Below are 23,083 nucleotides of genomic sequence, written 5' to 3'. Positions count from 1 at the left end.
TTAAGAAAAAAAAAATTTAAAAGAGGGATATATATATATATAAATCTCTTTGATTTCAACAAAATCTTATTTTATTTTATTAATAATATGAATTTCCTAATATTTTAAAATTACGCTTGACTTTCTAAATTGACTTCATTAACAAGATCAAAACTTTAATAATTATGTAATGACCCTAAAGGCAAGGTCTATCAACACATCGATTAAAAGAAAATTATATTTCTAACTATCCACTATAACAAAAGAGCAAAAAATCAAAGTTATAAACACAAGTCCAATCAAAAGGTAATTAACTTAATCATGTCAACAATTCAAATTAACTTAAATTTAAAAAAATAATTTTCTATTATATTTAATCACTTAAATAGAAACTTAGAATCCACAACGCAACACAATTAGAGTAAGAAGATAGTAAATAGTTAATTATAACTTCAAAAATATGTACAATTATACAAAAGCATACATCACATAACACAATAATCTAACGGGAAAAAACATAATAGGTAAAATAATTAATACACAAGAAAACACAATTAACACGACTGACATTTGACGCACATTGAACCACATTCAACCCACTTGGCCTGATTGGACACACCTGCCCTGATACCACTAACGTGACACCCTAAATCCCAAAATAATATATATAATAATTTATATCATATTTCTATAAAATTTTCAGCGGATAAATTAAAACTCATCCAAATAATAAAAAATTATGTGGATTATTTAGAATATCACATTTCTCAAAAATCAAAAGGACTACTAAAAACTTTTTTTTCTCTAATAACATAGTGCAATTTCAATAAGTTTGATTTAAGTATAATTACTTAATTTATTTCTAAAAACTTACTAGTACTTATAAGGTTTTTATTCAAAAGTCGTTTCAAATTAAATAAGTAAAATACAATTTACAACTTTCATTCCCGGTATCACCTATCAGAGCGGGACTTCTCTCAAACTTGAACCTCAATACTTATTAGCTTGTAATAACTGCGATTTCGTAAACGTAAGGCCAAACCTGTCAACCACAAACAACGAAGGAGGTGAGTTTCGAAATCATGATAATAGTATAATACAAGTAAGAAGTACACACAAAAAATCATAATAGAACTGTATCATTACACAAACATTCCTCAAGAAAATATCATATTAAACAGTCAAAATCACTCAAGGAAAATCAATAAATTTCACTATAACATCAAATCGTCTAAGAGAAATTATCACCACACACGATACATACTAATCGCAACAAAACAATCATAATAAAATGCAATGATATCCATGAGTTTAGACTCTACTTCATAATGTGGTACCATTCTAACTCTGAAGTACTTGGTCAGGAGGCTTGATACCATGCCACCATCTTAGTGGATCAACAAATCAAATTGGTGTTGTCCTCATAGATCCCCTCAACTCAACCCGAGACACATATATTCTCATCACAATCTTATAATATCATTAACCATACATAATCATGATCATCATATATACTTATCACAATTTTATAACATCACTATCATCAATCAAAAATCATAATTATCATCACGTAAACATATATCATACCATGCATCCATCTTTTATTATCACATCACATAAATTCGGCTAATCAAACATATGCACTTAATTTCATTCAACATCCAACATCGCAATAATGACAAATATCAACTGCCACACAAGTATCAAAAATTAAGTCAATCAACGCCTTCTATTTCATATTTCAATCTCACAGTTCCCATATATCACATTAATTAATTTATCTCTTAAAGAGCTACTGTCGTACGTAGCGAACCCTTGATGAATCGTTGGGAAATACGGTTTTCCCGTTCATCTCGCAATTTATTATACTCATGAATTCAAACGCTCTCTCATCCGTTACCTTATTTTGACGCTTTCACACACGAGTATGATTCCACGAGAAAACAATCTTTGTTCTTTGAGTTTTTGTCATTCAATCGATCTAACTCGATAGTTTCTAGGTAAACGTCAAAAATAAATTATGAAAAAATACTCTAAAACCTAAATTTCTAAATTCGGTCAAGGAAAATTACTATAAATCAGAAAATCAATCAGTGAATAATATAGCCACTTTTCACACGATCATTTTATCATTGATTTCACTCAAATCAGACTTACGGTGAAGAAGAACGGTGCAAAATAGCAAATTCAGTAAACGGAGAAATCAGATATTTTAGGGAGAAATCAAACACAATATCAATTATATCTCAAGATAATTATTTATTAAATAAAAATAACTAAAAATAGAAAATAGTTATAAATAATTGAAATATAACTACGTGAATATTTAACATCAGTCAAGCGCACAGAAAAATATTACATTAATTTGGTACGCATATATACACGTAAACTCGCATAAAATATTTTTCTTTAAAATATTACACTAAAATACTATTATTTAAAAAATATATATATCAAATAATAAAATATAATATTTATTATTTATATCGCACATTTAATCTAATATTTATAAAACTAGCATATCATAGAAAACACCTATATAATGCAAATTAATTGCAAAATCTATCAACATATATTATAAAATAATTTTAACATCAAATTAATTATTTAAAATCCTATTTAATTAATAAAGACATAAGTGGTATATGATATTATAATTTTTAAATGATTTTTTTGTACAAAAACAATATATGAAAAACTATCTTCAATTTATGAGGATCCCTAATTCCTATTCATTCGCAAAATTCAAAGATATAAAATAAACAAAAACAAGGCATATAATAAAAAATTTAAAAAAATCATTCTTTGATCGTCTCATATTATCATGGTATCAATAACTGATTCATAATGTGCTTAAAGATATGATTTGAACGCAAGACCACATAGTAAAACAACACTTGATACCATCAAGTGAAACCATCAAGTCAAAGAAGTCAACATAAGAATTAGGTGTTGCGATTCAATTATCTATTATCAATATTGCCAACTTAATCAATATGCGTAATCATGCAAAAGGGTTGTTTACAATTCCCTATTATCCTATACATGTTTAATTTTAATTCCTAAAATTAAAAACATAAACAATTTTTATTTAAGAGTGAGATCTAAGAAACTCATTTAACCAAGGGTATTTTTGTAAACAATATAATTAATATATCTTGTAATTTAAATACAGGTTTATAAAAATATACAATAAATTTTTACAAGAGAGTCTAAATTACCTATATGTTTACTTATATGTTTACTCATGTGTTTAATAATTAGCGATAAATTTGTATTTCTATATTCATTTACATAAGCAATAGTTTAAGTCTAATAATTTTAATTGAATATCATTAAATTCATAATTTTTTTCACACAACCATTACAACTTGTTACTAACAATAAATTGTGAAATGATGAAATAAAATAAATTTATAAATGAGTTGAACAAAAAATTATAAAAGTGTCATTTAATGTTAGTTTTACTTCAATAAGAAAAAAAAAACCAGTAAAATTTTACATTAAATTTGCTCAGGGAAGTATGTGATCAATATAAGAAAACAATTATTCACTAATAAAAAAATTTAATATATAATGATGAAAGTAAACCATATTTTTGTTTGGATAACTCTCAAGTAACAATAATAACAATCCCAAAACTAATATTCTTTATAATAACTAAAAGTTTTAATTGTCGAGTAAGAAGTGCAGCTTATCGTTGACTCTAAATGACCAAATGTTGAGTTATTGACCATTTTTTTAAATTGTTTTGCGACACAATAAGCTCTGTATAGCGCTCAGTTTTTTTTTATAAAAAAAAAACAAAATTAATAATGAATAAATAAATTAATAAAACATTACCCCATTGTTACTCATTCTCTTTCTATCTCACTCCTATCCACCTCATTTTTTTTCCATCTCACATTTTCCCTTCTTCTTCTCTTCTTTCTTCTCTCTCTCTCGACAAAACCCCCTCCCCTGTTTTTTCTTTGTTTTTTTTTTCTTCTTTTCTTCTCCTTATTTCTTCTCAATCCACAACACTTAAACCCTCGATCCTTAAAAGGAATTTAACATCTCCAAGAGTATAATTTCTTATACTCCTTCAAATAATATTGGTTATGATTTTTGGGGATTAGAAATAGTGAGTCAAGGAAGGATAACGGTGCCCACTTCTTGAAAGTTGTTTATTGACACTCTTTGAGATAAATACACAATTCTAAAGTTAGTAAGAAACTCTAAAAAATGCAGTTTTGTTTAAAAATCTTATTTTGTTCTTAGAGTAGATTTAAATGATTTTTATGGTTTCCTAGAGTTATCAGTTGAGAATATTTTTATGTCTAAAATCTTGAGAATATTTTGTATAGTCAGATTTATCAGTTGAGGTCATGCCAGCTACTCTGGGGGTTGTTGGAGAACAAACATAGTCGATTCTTCATAGCTGTGAGTAGACGACGGTCATCTTCATATATTTTTATAATGCTATAATTATTATTTTACTTGTTTTCTATATTAAAGTATTTATTGAAAAATTGGGGAACACAATTTTTGTTTTTTTTCTCGATTTCATCCTTAATTATTTTCATGGTCTTTGTTATGTGATATGTTTGTAGTTTAATTTATTTATGGGTTATAAAACTTTAAATATGTGTGATGAAATCGTTAACGGCGGTAGATGCACCTAGTTACCTCGTTTTGATTAGGGAGAGTTATCCGTTAGATGAAGTCGCCCCTATGAGAAATATCATCCGGAGGAGGATATGACTATCAACGAGATGTAAGCTCCCTAATTGACGTGTGATGATGCGTTACGGCATTGAGATGAGAGGGTTATCCGTTAGATGGAGCCACCCCTAAGGAAAATGTCACCCTTATGAAGAAAGGACTATCAATGAGATCAAGCCACCATTTAGTTCTCAAGAATTTGTGTTTTTACTTGTTTGATTTTTATGATGATTTTAAGGTTGTTCATTGTGATTTCGTTTCGTTATTAATTGGATTTTTAATATTTCTATCTAAACGGCTAAGTTATAAGTTGAATGATTTTATATGTGTATATTTTAATTGAGACTTATCTAAATTTTTTAAGTAATATTGTTTTAATTGCCACCAAATTGTAAAACAATTATTCGTACCTTTTGTGTTTCCCTTTTAGTTGATGGTGGTTGTTGTCTCCTCACTAAGTCTCTGTGACTTACTCCTTCATGTTGTTTATTTTTTTCAGATTCATAAGCAGCTGAGTAGCAAACTTTTAGTAGATTCAAGTCTTAATCATATTTGTGTTTGGTAGACCTTTTGATCGAGGACCCTTTTTTTGTAAAGTCTTTTGAGTCGTAATGTATTTTGCAGCTATTGGAGTCTAGAAAGTATTTTTGGGAAATGTATTAAATAATTAGATTATGCTCTTTTAAACATGAATGACTGAGTTAAGACTGTAAACATCGATTTTATAAATTTTGGAATTGAAGTTACAGATGATACTCTGTCGAAATTTCACGAAAAATTATATATATATATATATATATATATATATATATTTTAAATGATTATTAAGAACTAATTAGTCGCTTAATTGTTAAGTAGTTAGTAGGCTTGTCAAGCTATGAGTATAACTTGTGCGCTGATCATGGCGTCTAGTTTTCAGGTCGTGACACTTTCAATTCGTGATAAGATTATAAACACTAGTTAAACGAAGGAACCAATACAATCACTTATAAACCAAGAGGTTTATCTTCTTCTTTTGTATCTAATATTTTCTTCTCTATCTTAGTGAGAAAATCACATTTAATTTTTTTAATTGGCATGGAAAGACGATTATTGTTTTTGTTGAGTTTCGTTTTATACAAAGTCTTGCACATAACATACTTTACATTAGTGTCATTCAACTTTGTACTCTTGTCCTTGCCATGAATAGACAATTTTAGTAGTTGTGATGATTATTTTTTATCTATGATCTTTGGTTTCAAGAGTTATCACAAATTGCCTATGAACTATAAAATACAAAAAAAAAAATGATGACTTGTGTCATTCTTGTATTTAGAGGAAAATAAAACAACATAGATGAAAAAAATTATTTTTTAACTTGGTATATGTTCGTTATTTGTACTTTATAACCATACATCATTTCAGTTTTCTGTGTAAACACATTAAGGGCGTGTAATTGAATGGTTTTTGGAAACCGCCCCTCGGTTAATTTTCTGGCTCAATCGATGTTGGTAAAATTTAAATCTTCCAACACTTAGTGTGTGTTTGTTTTGTTGGGGCAACCAACGCCACCATACCTATTAGGAATATCGTTTTATCTTCGTGCTCTTTCATATAATATACTTTGATATATCCATTAGGGGTGTTTAAAAAAACCAAAAATTGAACTAAATTACCGAACTGGTTTTGAACTGAACTGGTTTAAGAACCGAATTGTTTTTGAACTGATTTTGTAAAACTAGTACTGAACCGAACCGGGTTTTTGATGAAAAAAACCGAACCGAACCGGTTTTTATTTCAAAAAACTTGAACCGAATTTTTTTTAGAAGTAATTAGGGATAATTATGTAAATTTTGGCCTATATGAACAAAAAAATTAAGTTAAACCAGTTCAGTTCGGTTCAAAATAATAAACCGGTGCACCACTTTTATAAATCGGTTCGGTTCGGTTCTTTGAACTGAAATCCAGTTCAGTTCTGTTTTTCCAAAATGAAAACCAGTTCGGTTCAATTTTCAAATGGTTCTAGTTCATAACTGAACTTTGCCCACCCCTACTATCCATAAGATATAATATGTATCTTCCAAAAGAAATTCGGTGAAATAGATTTTAAAATTCGGTGGTTTATATTTGCCTATTAGGATATACATGTTTGAAGAAGTCTAAAATTGTACACATAAGCGGATACTAAAATTAAACACAATTTTTATTTAAGAGTGAGATCTAATGAAATCCATTTAAGAGTGAGATCTAATAAACATATTTAATTAGAGGTATCTTTTTGTAAAAAAAATAATTAGTACATCTTGTAATTTAAAAATAGTTTTATGAAAATGGACAACAAAATTTTACAAGAGAATCTCAATTACTTATATGTTTACATATGTTTTTAATAATTAGTGACCAATTTGTATTCTTGTATTCATTTACATAAACAATAGTTTAAATCTAATAATTTTGGTTGAATATCATTCTAATTATAATTTTTTAACTCAACAATTATAACTTGTTATTATCCGCAAATTGTGAAAAGAGGAAATAAAATAAATTTATAAGTGGCTCAGAGCAAGTTAAACAAGAAATTATAAGAAATAATAGCAAAATGGTACATTAAATTTGCTCACAGAAACATGTGACCAATGAAAGAAAAAAAATCATTCACTAATAAAAAAAAGCTTAAATACATCATGATGAAAGAAATAATATTTTTTTTATTTCTTTTTTGGATAGCTGTCAAGAAACAATAATAACAATCATGAAACTAAAAATCTTGATAATAACTACGAATTCTAATCGTCGAGTAAGAAGTGCAGCTTGTCATTGACTCTAAATGACCAAATATTGAGTTTTTGATCCTTTTTCAAATTGTTTTGCGACACAAGATGCTTCCAATTCGTAATAAGATTATAAACACTTGTCGAATTCATCTTCCATTTTTTCAAAGACATAGTAAACTCTCTAAACGAAGGATCCAATACAATCACTTCTAAACCGAGAGATTTATCTTCTTCCTTTGTATCTAATATTTTCTCCTCTATCTTAGTGAGAAAATCACATTTGATTTTTTTAATTGGCATTGAAAGACGATTGTTATTTTCGTTGAGATCCGTTTTATATAAAGTCTTGCACATAACATACCTTACATTAGTGCCATTCAACTTTGTAATCTTGTCCTTGACATGAATAGGCAATTTTGGTGGTTGTGATGATTCTTTATTCTCTATGATCTTTGGTTTCACTCTTCTTTCACTATAAGACATGCAACCTTCATTAGTTGGACAACGCCTCTTCTTATTATTATTCTCTTTCTCTTTTTTCATCGTGTTTTGTGAAATAAGAGGTGACTTTGTTTCTTGACAAACATTTTGATATAGTTCTTCTATTTGTGATAACTCTTGATTGGTGTAGAAATGTGGGGCAACTTGCGCTAAAAGTATATTCAAAGTGAAATGAACTTGAGGATTAAAAGGAATACTCTTTTTCTTTTCCATCATAGCATCTATATCTTGCAACATTGTTTTCTTCTCCATCAAGCTCTCTTTTCTCTTTCAATAGTGTTGTGTTTTGATTAAAATTTCTTATAACAATAGTGTATTTATAGAAAAGTTTATGGAGATCAAAATCCAAAAATTATCTTTTTAAAAAAGATTTTGTTTTGGAATAAACAGTTTAAAAAAAAATAGATTATCTTGTACAAGTAGATTTAGTGAAAGTCCAGTTTAAAAAATTCTGATTTATTTTATTCTCAATTGCAATATCTTATTTTTTTTTGCAAAATCGATAATAAATTGAATTCTAAATATCTTAAGTGATCATTAATGGTCTTTTGTAAGTAATCCTATTATTAAATTCAAGTGAAATTATTACTCATTACTAATAGAGTTGTATTATCTTTTTTTAACGGACAGCTGTATTAATTAATACCCCGGAATTTTTTACGGACAGTTGTAATAATCAATTTATGATATAATCAAATTAAAGATTGAGATTTCGTATGTATTATCAACAACAAAAAAAGATTGAGATTTTGTATTTAAAATTAAGAGACAGATAATGTAAAAAAGATTGAGATTTTGAATTGTAAAATAAGAGACAAATAATGTAAAAAAAACTTACTCACATCTTAAATTTTTAGTTCTTTTAACCCACATGTGTAAACAAAAAAGATCTCATATTTTACCTACGAATGAAGTTGCAATTAATGCATATAATAGAATAAATCTGATTTTTTTTTTGTGAGTGAATAAATCTGAAGTTGCACTGTTGCAATTAATTCCAATATTTTTCTTAAGAGAAACTGCTATCGATTTTTTATAAAGGATATGATGATCAATTCATTGTTTGACTTCCCAAACTTTTATCTTAAATTTTGAGTCTTGCAATTGCTTCTTTTTCACATGATTATAAGTTATTTTATCTTAAATGAATGACGTTGTGTTTTGAGCTGTCCAATTCATGTGCTCTCCCTTCTCATTTTTGTAACGCATTTTAATTTGTTACTAACTTCATATCAATCAAACAATTTGTCTTCCCTATACTAAAGCATGATTAACACAGCCTGCAGTGAAATTATGCATGTGAAATTTAAGAATGCTGATTGCTAAAAACCATATAATCAACTAAATCTCAAACTTCAACATTTTGAACTATTTTTTAATGAATCTTCTTATCTTTCAGGATATAGTATAAGAGACAGGACAAAATAAATGTGCATAATTTTGAAAGCTTAAGAAACTAGACAATTGACACAAAAACGGAGGGATAAGATATGATATCACATTGTCATCTAAGCACCTGAACTCACATTATAGGAATGTTCAGTTCAATCAGAAAAACAAAACACAATTTGTTTTCATCAAAAGTAAAGTGGTTCCACATAGGAGTGTAAATGCCAAGCAGATCACAATCATGGTTGATAACTAAAATGATGGGAGGCTTGGATAGCATACATATAAGGTATTTTATACATACATTTACACCTAGGCCCCATCTGGCTGAATAAAGGGATTTGCGATCTCATCTGTACCATCAGTTGGGGACACGAGCATGACAGCAGTTCCTCTGCAAACCTGCATTAAGATAAAAGAAGTTTAGTTCCAAGAGTAATAATATGTAGAGCATATAGTGAAAAGAAAATAAACATATAAATATTTGTTTAGCTTGTGTAACTTGCAAGAAATGCTTCCATAACAACATGATAATACTTAATACTAATAAGCATTTGCAAATTTGATATATACTCGTAAAGAAGGAAAGTTGTTTTTCACTATTTTAAAAACAAAAGTGCAACTAAGTGGGCTACAAATTTCTCTTCATGCAATTCCTCAACAGTCAACACACAAAAATTGCCTAATATTGTCTTATTAAGGCTTGTTTACTTTGTGAAAATATTGTGTTTTCAATTTTTAAAATGTGTGTTCATCTACCTTAATGAGAGACTCTTGGAGATAATTATTGTCATGAAGAGAAGATAAAATGCTAGTTAATGAAGATGCATTTCCGATAATAATGAAAACAATTTTTTTGACATTTTCATTGTTTCTAGACAGTTGTTACTTCAAAAGTCTCTTATCTCCTTATCAACAAAAGTAAAATTAGCACAAATTTTAGGAAATGAAAAAATAAAGTGTTTTCACAAAATAAACTAGCCTAGCCTTTTTGCCCGACAAATTTTTTTAACTCTAGAAATGGAAAGAATCAAATCTTTGCCAAGAAGAGGGAGTAGCATTAGCAGGCTCCTACTTGTACAACAAAACAAATGTGGCAAAAACCATCTGTCATAGTTTGGTCATTCAAAGGAAACTGCAATTTCAGCTTCTAACTTCACAGTCTTGCTTCCATAAAGATTTCAATGCAAACAAGAACTTTCCATCAGTTTCAATTAATAAGCGCTTTCACTTTTCTAATTAGAAAAGCAAAACATCTGTATGACAAATTATGTTTTGTCAATAAGTAATTGACTAGGAAATTTGAAAAAAATTACAGTATTGTGATAAATATACTAGAAATTTATGTTTTAGAACAGATTAGATGGGAAAGAAAGAAGCATACAATTAAGCCAAGACTTCTGGTCTGATCTGTAGTTTTCAGTGGATCATCAGGATCTGCCGCACAAGAAAATTAAAATACATGGATTTTGGTTATGAATTGAAATGAGATATTGTAAACGAATAAATAAACATGTTCTTATTTTAATGAGACATAACCACTCAACTCCATTCATTGGAAAATAAAGAGTTGCTTTGCAGAAGGGCATTGTTAATTTCCTTCTCAAGCACTACTTTGAGAAATTAAGTATGACTAGCCAAACCAAACATATTTTCACTCTTAAAATAGACAGATTTTCAAGGATGATTTAAAAAATTGTATGACAACTCTACATTAGATAATTAGATACTATCAAATTACATCAATCACCAAGCTCGATACCCTTGACCTGAGAGGTTAACATGTATGCAAATGCACCACTTGTAATAGTAAATTATTCACGAAATCTAATTAAACAGAAAGGTGTCTCATATGGCCTTCGTTCATGTTGCACCACTGACCTTTCAAGCAATCATAAAGATTTTGACACTTTACATATTGCCAAAACAAATAAGAAAACATAATCAACTTCAAAGAGTTAAAGCAGTATCAATGTGGGCAATTTCAGTTGAAAATGGATGTTAAAGCATGCTACTTTTAGTTTATCATTCATTCAGGCTTCTGCTCTCATGAGTTGGCAGAAGTCCCTCTAGGTACTTAGATAATATTATGAAAGAAACAAAATGTCGGCTTAGGGAAAAAGCACATTGATAAAATAGCTTTTGTTCAGAAGTTTTGATTAAAAACAAAAGCCCAAAGTTATTTTCCTTCTAATATTTGAAAAGTTTATTAAATTGCCATAAACTCTTTTTAAACCTATTTTAGACTAAAAAGGTCCAATTTTTTCTTTATAAAAACACCACCAATTATGCCCTGAACTAGATGAATTTTCCCTTAATTCCCCTCGAATCATGACAAACCATCTTATTTCAATGTGTAATAGGATGGAAGAAGTTATAAATGTCAAAATATATGTGATTGACTAATTGAGTTACTAAATGTAAAAACAAGGTGGTTGTACTATGTAGTATTTACCTCTAAGAAATTCAACAGCTTCATCCAGGACAAGGTTAAGTAACTGGTCATATCCTTTCAGAGTACCTGTCACTGCAATTCCACAAATTGTAATATGTTATATGTTAGACTCCTCATAACTCATGTAAATGCTAGGAAGAAAAACATAAGCAGGGACAATTAGAGGGCTGTGGGAATAATTGTTATAGTTAATTTGCTACGACTGAATGTTTAATTGGTAAACGGAATGTTGAATAATAGGTAAACAAGAGAGAATGAAAACGGGGAATTCTGCTATGGGGGGGGTTGTTTAAATGCTGTTGGAAGGATAAGAGAGGGTGTGGATATCAGCGTGTATTGAGCAATTTGAGTAGTAGGGAGGTTGCAACTTGCAAGTCCTTGAGTGCTACTCTATTGGTCTTTTCTATTTTCAGTTCATAATTTCATTTGCTACTTTATTGGCAACCATGGTGTCCCGGATTTTGTTCAACAACATTAGAAAATTTGTGAAGAAATGCCTGTCACGCGGCACTGTAGGCTGCAATGGCGTGTTTTTGGCCTTCTGCCATACAAAAGAGAGGGAGTCGGGAGATAATCGGTGTGAATAATATAAATTTGTGTTTCCTATCCACACTTGACTACTAGTTTCCTAACAAAATAAAATGAATATATATATATATATATATATATATATATATGACCTTACTAATTTTTTCTCTTTGACCTGAAACAAAATATCTATGATAGAAGAAAATGGAGAAGACAAGATATCCTCCAAAACAACAAATACTCTTACACAAGGTCAAATCCATGGAAAGAGAAGCCATAAACATAGAATCAGTTAGGATATACTTCTCAACAAAAATTTCAATAAAAAGAATAGTTGAAATGATCCAGTAACGTCCGATCCTTCTAATATATAAAACCCCTCCCCTTTCCTCCTCTTCCCTCGATTGAACAAAATAAACCCTAAATAACAACTTACACAAGTTCAAAATTAATTTCTCCACCTCAACCTTATAAGACCTCACTTAAATTCTCCATACGCAACACAAACTTATTATTATAAGGATTCCATTCCAAAAGTTAGGAAACAAGTGTCAATCTCAATTGAGTAGCCCTCATAAACTAGAAGCCAATCTCAATTTTAAGGGGAAAGAAACGCCCTTAAAGATACAAGCATTAGCTACTCCAGTAATTACATCAAAGAATTGTATGACGTGCACACTCACATTGCAAATTCTCACCAACATTAAGATATCAAAATATTATGAAAGAAGTGAATGAAGAAGAAAATGTATTGCCCTAGAATTAAGATATCAAAATAGTTAAAAAGCATTGTTTGATTACCTTGTCTTCCACCAGTAAGCTTGACTTGAACTCCTTTGTCGATAAATTTCGCCAAATCGAGAACCGTTTCTTTCCGAGCAGACTGGTAAAATGAAAAAAGTTAGTGTTTTGTGTTTGTGCGTGTTTGATAAATGATGATGCATTATATTATATTCAAGTACTGAAAGTGATGAGATTTTGGAAAAAAAACTCACCATGTTTAATGTCTAGAGAGAGAGCGTGGTTAGAAATGCGCGAGTGAGAGGATAAATGTTTCCGAGACTGATATTTGCGAATGAACTATTAGGGTAGAGACTGCGCTGCTTTTCTTTCGTGCTTTTCAGAGGAAAAGAAGAAGAAAGAACAGAAAACGCCCTTTATTTTAGGGATTTTAATTTACCACAAGAATACATTTACACCTTCATTTTTAACACTTTAATTTATTTCTATAATGTTTTTTTATCGCATCACATTATTTATATTTATCGCATCACATTATTTATATCATATTTTTTCTCTCAAGGTATATATATCCGTATAGATGTACCGTTGACACTTTTCTTTAATGTAAGAAAATATTTCTATACTCATATACCTAATTAACATATTGGAAGAAGAGAAAGAAATAGAGAGTCATATAATACATCTAGTATTTTAATGATGTGATACAAATATAATAATAAAGAGAAAACAAGATGTTAAATTAATGATGAAAATTACGGGAAAAAAAATTGATGTTGAGTAATAAAAAGTGTGTATATATTATTAATCTTTAGTTAGTTTATTTATTTAGAATAATTTTGATTTTTTTTAATGTAAAGACGATGCACTGATAATATAAAATGATTTTATATTATTATTAAAAAAAATTATACAAATTTATTTTTAATCATTTAATTTATTACATATAATTTTTAAATCAATACAATTATTTAATTATTTGATATTGTGACGGATTATGAATGAATGATTGTGTATTTACATTGTTTTGTGCAATACTTGTATTTTAATATTTTTTTTGGTTATTCTATTTTTTTAGGTCAACGTTTTGAGAAATAAAAAAAACTATCATTTTGCCATTACATTTAATCAAAAAATAAATTTCTTTTCAACAAAATAAATATATTTTTTTACTAAAAAAAGGCTATCAGACATGTTGGAACGACTCGATATGATCCACGGGCCAAAATATATATATGACCGAACTTGCTTGCTAATCATTTATCAAGGGTTAGTTGCTTAAGCCCAAAAAAATACAGAAAATTACGGGAAAGGAGATTCTGGTCGTGAAAAATGATTTGTAATATATTACTGAAAGCAGGAATTCAATAATGTTTTTTTTCTTTTGATATTATGAACACATATTGGAAGGTAGATGAGCAATCGCCATTATCAAGCTTAGAGCCACTCTTGGGACGCATCTCATTCGACATGTTTCTTGGCATCCCTTTCTGCTATACTCTTGGTCTTGATATCAACGTATTCGAATATTTTATTAAATATATTTTATTTAATTATTATATGTCAATATTATTATGTAAATACTTATCTTTACTTAATTATATTAGTTATTTATTATTTAAGAGTCTTAATTGATTAATAATTAAATTAAATAATAAACTATGGTTATCAACTATACACGATAAATAGTTTATTCTCCACATAAGAAAAGTGTTCAAGACAATATGAATACCACTTGAGGAAGAGCTACATACCAACGAGTTTTTATTGCTTGTCCTTTTATTTTTGTGTTTCAAATTGATCTTGAGGGATGTTTTGCTATAGATATAGATATTTCTAAGACTTCATCTTTGATTGATCAAACAAGTTGTAGATCCTAAAATATGAAAATATGCATACTCATATGTTTATTGCTTTCCCACTAGAACACGATTAATGGAATAATTCTAACAATACATTGACGGAAGCTCTTTCGGTAAATCAAAGTGTGCAATTATAGTGGACTCATTCGGAACAAATGACTCATATGAACATCAAACTAACCTTTATTTGAGCTCTATGTCACTCTCAAAAACAAACTCTAAATTCGATCTTGGTCTCATTTTGGAGGATGACTTTACCTACCATCCTCATGCTAGTATTTTTTTGTTAGATTCAATCTTTTAGAGAAAAAGACTTACGAATAATAAAAGTAGCGATGATAACTCATTAGACTAAACACTATATTTTGGCACACAATTTTTTCAAACTAATGTCGTACCAATTCTAATTCCATTGGGCCAGGCTGGCTCAATTGTTTATTTGGGCTAATTGAACATATTCAAAAGGATATAGTTCTTTTTAGAGTTTCTTTTAACCCCTTTGTCAAGATACATATCTAAGAAATAAAAATCTTATTTTTGTTTATAAGTAAACAACTTCAAGATATTAAAAAAAAATCCATATATGTATTTTCTATGTATATATCATATGTGAGAAAAGAATCTCTAAAATTTAGTTAATACTAAAATACAAATCAACCCATTCAACTTCAAACTCATTTTGACAACTTTAACTAAAAAAAACCTTTTACAATTGTGACTTTATCCAATTAAATAATGTCAATATAAAAACTCCTTACCGTAAAATTAGCTGATAGGATCAACTATAAACTTATAACATCAAAATTATGGTATATGCCTTCGAGGGCTCATAAATTAGGTGAACTACTTTAGGTCATTTTTTTCTTTTTCTTAGTTCAAAAGTTAGAGGACTTATTCTCCTTTTTCATTGATTTTAGTTAAGAAAACTCCGGACAGTTTAACATCTAAGTAAACACATCAAAATATTGTTAATCTATTGATTCTTTCAATCTTAAAACGTGTTACATTGTTAGTCACTATTATTAAGCAAACTTCACCTTGTTCAGCATTGTTATAAGACTATGTTTGTTGAACCTCCCAATTTTCCTTGCTTATAAAAGTATCTCACCAAATTCATGCAATTCATAAATTTCTCAAATCAAAAACTACAAACTAATACTATCTCGTATGGCATTGAAGCAACTATCTCTTATTTTCATGCTCTTCTCCTTAGGTAATGATTAAAAAATAGTGTAATACATCATTTTAGTCCTTGAAAGTATATGATGCTGACATTTTCTCTGACTTAGCAAAAAATTCAAATTTCTTTCTCGAATCATCAAAATATTATTTGAAATATACAATTTACTATCATAAAAGTATGTGAAAAATACAATTCGATATCAAAATATTGCATGAATGTTATAACGCCAGAGACTAAACCGACTGACATCTTAATGATTTGAAACCATATTTTGGTATTTATTTTTTTCACATTTATTGTAATAATTTTATAACCATGTACCTAGTTTTTTATTTTTGTTTGGCTTAATTGCACTTTTGGTCCCCCTATTATAGGTGAAAATTGAAAGTAGTCCCCCCATTTTGTTTCTCCCCAGTTTTAGTCCCCCAAACAAAATTTGAGTCCAAATCATGATGAGTTGTCATTTTTTTAATGACGTGCCAATAAAAAGCTGACGTGACAGACGCTTACGTGGAATAAACTTATTATTATATTATTTCTAATTAAAAAATATAATTTATATTTTAAAAATCATTATTATAATTGTTAAAAATCATTATTACAAATAAAATTTAATTGTTAAAATTAAATTAAAAAAAAATGAACCCTAAGCTTGAACCAGAAGCATATCATTCAACAAAAACTTGAACCCTAAATTAAAAAACAGCCCCAATTCATGGGGATTTAGTTTCTAGAGTTTAATTTTGATAATCTATGCAAATTTGACCAAGATAGGGCACCTGACAGAGTGTTTAGCAGATGCCCATTTTAGAAATCCTTGAGCATATTCTTCTGTCTTATTACCCAACCCTATACGGTTGAACGTCACTGAATATGTTTCTTTCTGGTTGGCTTTTGAAAAGATAAGCTTTTTTGGCTGGACCTTCACATCAACCCCTTTTGGTGCCGAAACTGTGACACCATAAGTTGAGTGGGCCTCACCTACATTTGTCACTGTCCTTGTGAATATCTGTGAAGAACCAAGCACAACAGAGAATGAAGGGTAGTTAAGCTCTCCTTCAGCAATGCTTGAAGTCTCACTGCATTTAATGGTCTTGTGTGCAATGATCCCAACTTCCACATCACTGTAGCCTAAACCACAGAGATAAGGTATATAATCATCAGGTTGGATATCATATACTAATCCAGGATCATTTGCTCTTGATGGATTCACGTGGCCCGAACCGGTCGCAAGGAGATTTGCAGGCTGAAGTTTTTCATCAACAATGGGTGAATTTTCTAAGCTTTTGTTGAATTGGGGCTGTTTTTTAATTTAGGGTTCAAGCTTTTGTTGAATGATATGCTTCTGGTTCAAGCTTAGGGTTCATTTTTTTTAATTTAATTTTAACAATTAAATTTTATTTGTAATAATGATTTTTAACAATTATAATAATGATTTTTAAAATATAAATTATACTTTTTAATTAGAAATAATATAATAATAAGTTTATTCCACGTAAGCGTCTGCCACGTCAGCTTTTTTATTGACACGTCATTAAAAAAATGACAACTCATCATGATTTGAACTCAAATTCTGTTTGGGGGACTAAAACTGGGGAGAAACAAAATGGGGGGACTACTTTCAATTTTCACCTATAATAGGGGGACCAAAAGTGCAATTAAGCCTTTTTGTTTTATTTGTAGGAGTGGATGCAACTATTTTTACTTTGCAAAACAAATGTAGGAACACAATGTGGCCAGGGATTCTAACAGGAGCAGGAAAACCTCCACTTACTGATGGTGGTTTTCGGCTAAGACCTGGGCAGGCTATAAACATTACTGCACCAAAAGGGTGGTCTGGACGCTTTTGGGGGCGGCGCGGATGCACATTCAATGGCTTCGGTCACGGAAAATGCATCACAGGAGACTGTGGAGGTAAACTTAGATGCGCTGGAGCTGGAGGTATACCACCAGCTTCATTGGCAGAGTTTACACTAGACAGTCCAGAAGGTGATTTTTATGATGTTAGCCTTGTTGATGGTTACAACATGCCAGTGTCTATCATTCCCTCTAGAGGATCTGGACAGTGTAAGACTGTTAAGTGCCGTTCGGATTTGAATAGAAATTGTCCCACTGGATTGGAGTTGAGAAACAAAGATCGCGTTGTTGGTTGTAAGAGTGCTTGTATGGCTTTCAATAAGCCAGAATATTGTTGTACTGGAGACTTCAATAGTCCAAACAAGTGTCAGCCAAGTAGTTATTCAAAGGTGTTCAAAGCCTCCTGTCCTCAGGCGTATAGCTATGCTTATGATGATGCAACCAGTACTTTCACTTGCCATGGAGCAGATTACATAATTAGGTTTTGTTAGAGAGGGAAGGAGTTGATAGTCATCACTGTCTGTTGTGTGTGGTAAATTTATTAGATCTCTTTCTAACAATTGAAATTTGAATAAATGATAAAGTTTATGTGATAAATATATGACACCATCATAGCATCGATTTAACAACATTGTATAAACGAGTGATATTGTGTTTGAAAACGCGTTACACGTGCTCATGGCGAACTCTCCAAGTTCTAGCTTTGACCATTTGTGTGGTGTCACTGTGAAAATTTTGAAAACCAATTGAGTAGAAGTCACTTTCTAGATACATTGAGTAGAAGCTTATATCCATCATATAATTCATGAATTGTTAGCTGATTTCATATCAATGCCAATCAAAACAACAAGTAACTTCCAAGGCAAAAAATACTATGCCTAAAAACTATCCTTAAAGTTAAAACACATCAAAAGAATTGAAGGGGAAAAATAATGGCAGAGTATATACATAATCAATAGCTTCTAGGTGAAAAAATATTCTATAAAACGCTGCAACAATTGTATCTCCTTTTAGATTTTTGAAATTCTGGTTCTTGTGATGAGACCTTAATTTTTGTTCCCACAAATTCAAGGTTTACTTTATCCCAATTTGATTCATGTCCATCTGCAGTGATGTGCTTCTTACTGACTGCCATATATATTTGTGAAAGAAGACCAAGGAAAGCTGGTTCTACATTGTTGGAGTCAAGCGCAGATGTTTCGATGAAGAAGAGACCTTTCTGCTTGGCAAAGTCTTTTGCTTCCTCGGTCGGCACTTCTCGAATAGAATTCAGGTCAGACTTGTTGCCAACGAGCATGACAACTATGTTTTTATCGGCATGCATGTGTAGTTCGTCTAGCCATTTTTCAACATGGTTAAAGGAATGGCGCTTGGTTACGTCATATGTTAGTAATGCACCAGTTGCACCTCTGTAATATGCAGTTGTAATTGCTTGGTACCTGTCATGAATATCAACATTGTCACATGAAAATGCAAATTGAGATGCATAGTTTATTTTGATGGACACTCTTTGGAACCAAATCAGCAAAACAAGGCATCATGCCAATTGGCAAAACTAGTATCTTGCCCCATTATGTAAGGATTTGGATTTGCAGCCGTCACAAATTCAAATATTCACATAGCCAATACATCCATGACCATTGGATTGAGATTTGACGGTGCAGAAAGCAAGCCAATTTTTTTTTTTAACTTGAAAATATCGAGATTGGAAATTAAATTAGACCGTCTGATATTAATCCAACAGTCACTGAGGTGTTGATTGCATGAATACATGGGATTTGTGGCTACTAGTAATTATAAGTGAATTCGAATTCTCTGCAATATTCAACGCATTCATGCAAACAACTATTTGAAGCCGTTGGATCGAGGCCAGGTGACTCCAATTTTGAGTTTGCTTATAACTTAAGGCTTAGGATGTTCCAATTTTAAGCTCGGTAAATCAGCTCTAAAAGCAAACTCGAAATCAAAGCCCTCAGATCTTGATCCAACGGCTAAACGATTTGACGGCCCGGAATCCAAATTCAGCATAAAGTAACAATCGACATGATTCAACAACCAAGAAGCCATCAACTTTCAAACAATTTTCATTATTATAATCATGTAGCTGAAGGACCACAATTTACAACTTTCATCATTTGATCAAATTTATATTAAAAAACTATATGCTGGCTAAAAGATCAGATCTTGACTTCTTAGATCTAAGCTACATTGATAATTATAAAAATAAAAAGACTATATTTTAAGTACAACACAAAATAAAATCAAATGAAAACAATTCATATTAAAAAAAAATTGGGTAGAAGTTTTGACCTTTCTTGACCAGCAGTATCCCAAATCTGAGCCTTGACATGTTTGTGATCCATGAGAACCGTCTTAGTCAGAAATTCAACACCAATTGTAGCTTTAGATTTCATGTGAAATTCATTTCTAACAAACCGATTTAAAAGCTGAGATTTTCCAACTCCAGAGTCTCCAATTAACACAACCTTAAACATGTAATCAATATCGTCATCAGAATCACCTTGCCACTGAGCCATTCTCTCTCTCTCTCTCTGTGATTTTCGACAACCCTTTTGAAAACTGAATGTGATACAGCAAACCCCACTTTGGATCTTTGCTGTTTTGCTGCATAAAAAATTGGTCTTTTTTTTATGTTAGTTTTTATGAGTTCACGATTTTTGTGTTGTATAGAAGGACATTTCGTAAGAGAAAAAAAAAAGAGGGATTTTGCTTTTCATATCACATTGGTTGTCAATGAGAGCGTTGTTTTACGGAAAGTTGAAAAAAGACAAAATCACTGAAAGGAATTAGCAGTTTTAGGAAACAAGAAGAAACGTACTAATAGGATTAAGGATATATTGTCTCTATTGTAACTGAAAATCAAATATGAACTATGGTCATCATGACTCATTAAGTGCATTTTTTGTTTTACCATGGGATAACAACGTTATCGAGATTAAGTGCTTATTAGAGTATTTAGAGCATCTCCAGCTGTAGCTAAATGAGTTCGTCTTCCGGCGTGTAATTACATAACTTTCAGTTCTTGGTGAGTTCATAATTGGACTTGTGTCACGTTGTCAACAAGACCGATACTTTCACAATTTAATACTAATAAAATTATAATCGTTATCTTTTTTTTATTATTAAGTTATTAATAATAATAAATTTATAATAGTTAGTGTGTCCTATTTAATAAACCTATATTGAGTTTACTGTTGAAGTAAAAAGTGATAAGTTGCTCCAAAATAACGTGACACAGTGAATCCTATTTAATGAACCTATGTTGAGTTCACCATTAGAAATATTGTTAAAATTTAAATAAATTGAGTTAAAATAAAGATATTATTTCTGAATTCTAAATAATATTGTCCATTTTCCTTAGAATTTTGATATTTAAATATTGGTCCATATGGAAGAACTCATTTGGTTCTCCTAAATTCTCTAGATGAGTTATTGAATTAAATAATTAAATTGTTTTAGAATTTAAAAGTAAGACGATAGGGAATGAGTATAATTGGGAGTAAATGAGTCAAACGAGGATGAAGTTAAATCTCTTCCCCCTATATTTGTCGAGATGATTTTTTAACTTCCACACTCACGTGTAATGGAGACGGGTTTCCTCGCTCCACTCCAACCCCAAAAACTAGTATTTTTTAAATAAATAAAAAAATGTGACTTTTGTTTTTGAAATTATTTATTCATAACATCAAAATCAATAATTAGGCTAAATAGTAGCATTCAACCTAAATTTTAAAATTCAAATAATCGAAATAATAAAATCACAATATCTCAAAATGTGTTTAAATTTTCTACAAGTCACAATATTTTAACAATTTTCAAGCTCTTTAGAAGTAAAAATATCAATTCGAACAAAAGTTCAAAATCAACAACCGAACTAATCCATCAAATCAATACAAAATTCCAAATCATCAAAACAAAAAAGTTCAAAGTAAACATGTTCTAACGATCATCTTCATCTTCAAGGCGGGAGTTGGAAACTAAAGTAACACCACTAAACAACAATTCACCTATATTAAAAAATATAAATTAAATATTAACATTTAACTTGACAATTTAAATCAAAGAGTGTAGATAATAAAATACCTTCAACGTCAAACTCCATTTCATTGAGTAAAATAGCATGTTCAAAGAATATAAACAATGATAATTTAAAATATACAAAATTATTAGTTATTTCAAAGATATTGAATTTAAATGAATAATTTAAAAGAAATATTAATCTTCTTAGCACTCCATAACCAACTTCTAGCACGTACCAATGCCTATAAAGTAGTTCAATGAAGTCGACTTTGATGAGGACTTAAGATATGCCTGTTGGTACTTAATTCAGATTCATAAGCTACAGTAGAAACATGAATTGTCAATACATCATTTGCAATGACTTGATGTGTTGGATACTTCACACCATTCAACTTCCACTACAACAAAACATCAAAATCAGGATTTCTTGGTGAAACTTCCTCCTCTAAATTAACATCCAGCACTGTTTTGACAAATAAAGTTCTAACCCTTTTTTTTTTTCTTTCTAACAAACAAATCATAGTATTCTAAACCATCATCCTCAATATTTACTAATATGGGCATCCAACATTTGAGAATCACTACTAGAACCATTATTCATTTTTAATTGATATTCATAAAGCAAATCATAACACAACTGTTCGATCGACTTAACTTTGTCATTAGCATCATTCCTATGCAACTTAACATAATAATATTCAAACAACTCTATTTTATACTTAGGATCCAAAACAACAGCAACCCCCATTATTTTATGAACCACATTCCAATATTTTTCAAAATTTCCCAAAATGTCCTTTGTCACTTTTTTTATCAATGCATTATAAGATTTAATCCACACATTTATTATAATTTTGATCATACAAATCTTGGGAAAATATGGATTGGAAGTTGGATATTTAGTGCCAACAAATACTTCAGTGATAGAATTGAACAATTTCAATTTTCCACAAATATCTTTTGCAAATTTCCAATGCAGACTTGTAGACAAACAAGTGTATTGACATTCACAGTGTCTTAATTGACTAAATACATTTTCATAAAAAATGACAACATCAAGCATCTTGTAAGTTGAATTCCATCTAGTCAA

At 29.9% G+C, this 23,083-nt stretch overlaps 4 protein-coding genes across 4 annotated transcripts; 1 reads left to right on the top strand and 3 right to left on the bottom strand.

Annotated features, from left to right (window-relative positions):
- Positions 1–7,370: 7,370 nt before the first annotated feature.
- LOC101492862 (uncharacterized) lies at positions 7,371–8,189 on the bottom strand. The gene is made up of 2 exons (XM_004516094.1): positions 7,798–8,189; positions 7,371–7,389 (listed from the first exon to the last, which is right to left on the bottom strand). Exons 1-2 carry the CDS (start codon positions 8,187–8,189, stop codon positions 7,371–7,373), a joined length of 411 nt encoding a protein of 136 aa, XP_004516151.1.
- A 1,212-nt stretch (positions 8,190–9,401) lies between these two features.
- On the bottom strand, positions 9,402–13,473 carry LOC101491551 (sm-like protein LSM7). The gene is made up of 5 exons (XM_004516090.4): positions 13,305–13,473; positions 13,111–13,192; positions 11,782–11,853; positions 10,711–10,763; positions 9,402–9,728 (listed from the first exon to the last, which is right to left on the bottom strand). Exons 1-5 carry the CDS (start codon positions 13,305–13,307, stop codon positions 9,639–9,641), a joined length of 300 nt encoding a protein of 99 aa, XP_004516147.1. The 5' UTR covers positions 13,308–13,473; the 3' UTR covers positions 9,402–9,638.
- A 4,304-nt stretch (positions 13,474–17,777) lies between these two features.
- On the top strand, positions 17,778–18,574 carry LOC101493193 (pathogenesis-related thaumatin-like protein 3.5). Its single transcript, XM_027331047.2, has one exon. The coding sequence runs from the start codon at positions 17,826–17,828 to the stop codon at positions 18,441–18,443; it is 618 nt and encodes a 205-aa protein (XP_027186848.2). The 5' UTR covers positions 17,778–17,825; the 3' UTR covers positions 18,444–18,574.
- Positions 18,575–18,754: 180 nt separating this feature from the next.
- LOC101491858 (ras-related protein RABA4c-like) lies at positions 18,755–20,656 on the bottom strand. The gene is made up of 2 exons (XM_004516091.4): positions 20,263–20,656; positions 18,755–19,391 (listed from the first exon to the last, which is right to left on the bottom strand). The coding sequence occupies exons 1-2, from the start codon at positions 20,487–20,489 to the stop codon at positions 18,932–18,934; spliced, it is 687 nt and encodes a 228-aa protein (XP_004516148.1). The 5' UTR covers positions 20,490–20,656; the 3' UTR covers positions 18,755–18,931.
- Positions 20,657–23,083: the final 2,427 nt, after the last annotated feature.

The sequence above is a fragment of the Cicer arietinum genome, chromosome 7 (assembly GCF_000331145.2).
Source record: "Cicer arietinum cultivar CDC Frontier isolate Library 1 chromosome 7, Cicar.CDCFrontier_v2.0, whole genome shotgun sequence".
Lineage (NCBI taxonomy): Eukaryota > Viridiplantae > Streptophyta > Magnoliopsida > Fabales > Fabaceae > Cicer > Cicer arietinum.
Note: the sequence above shows the minus strand (reverse complement) of the source record. Positions and strands in the feature narration are given on the sequence as shown.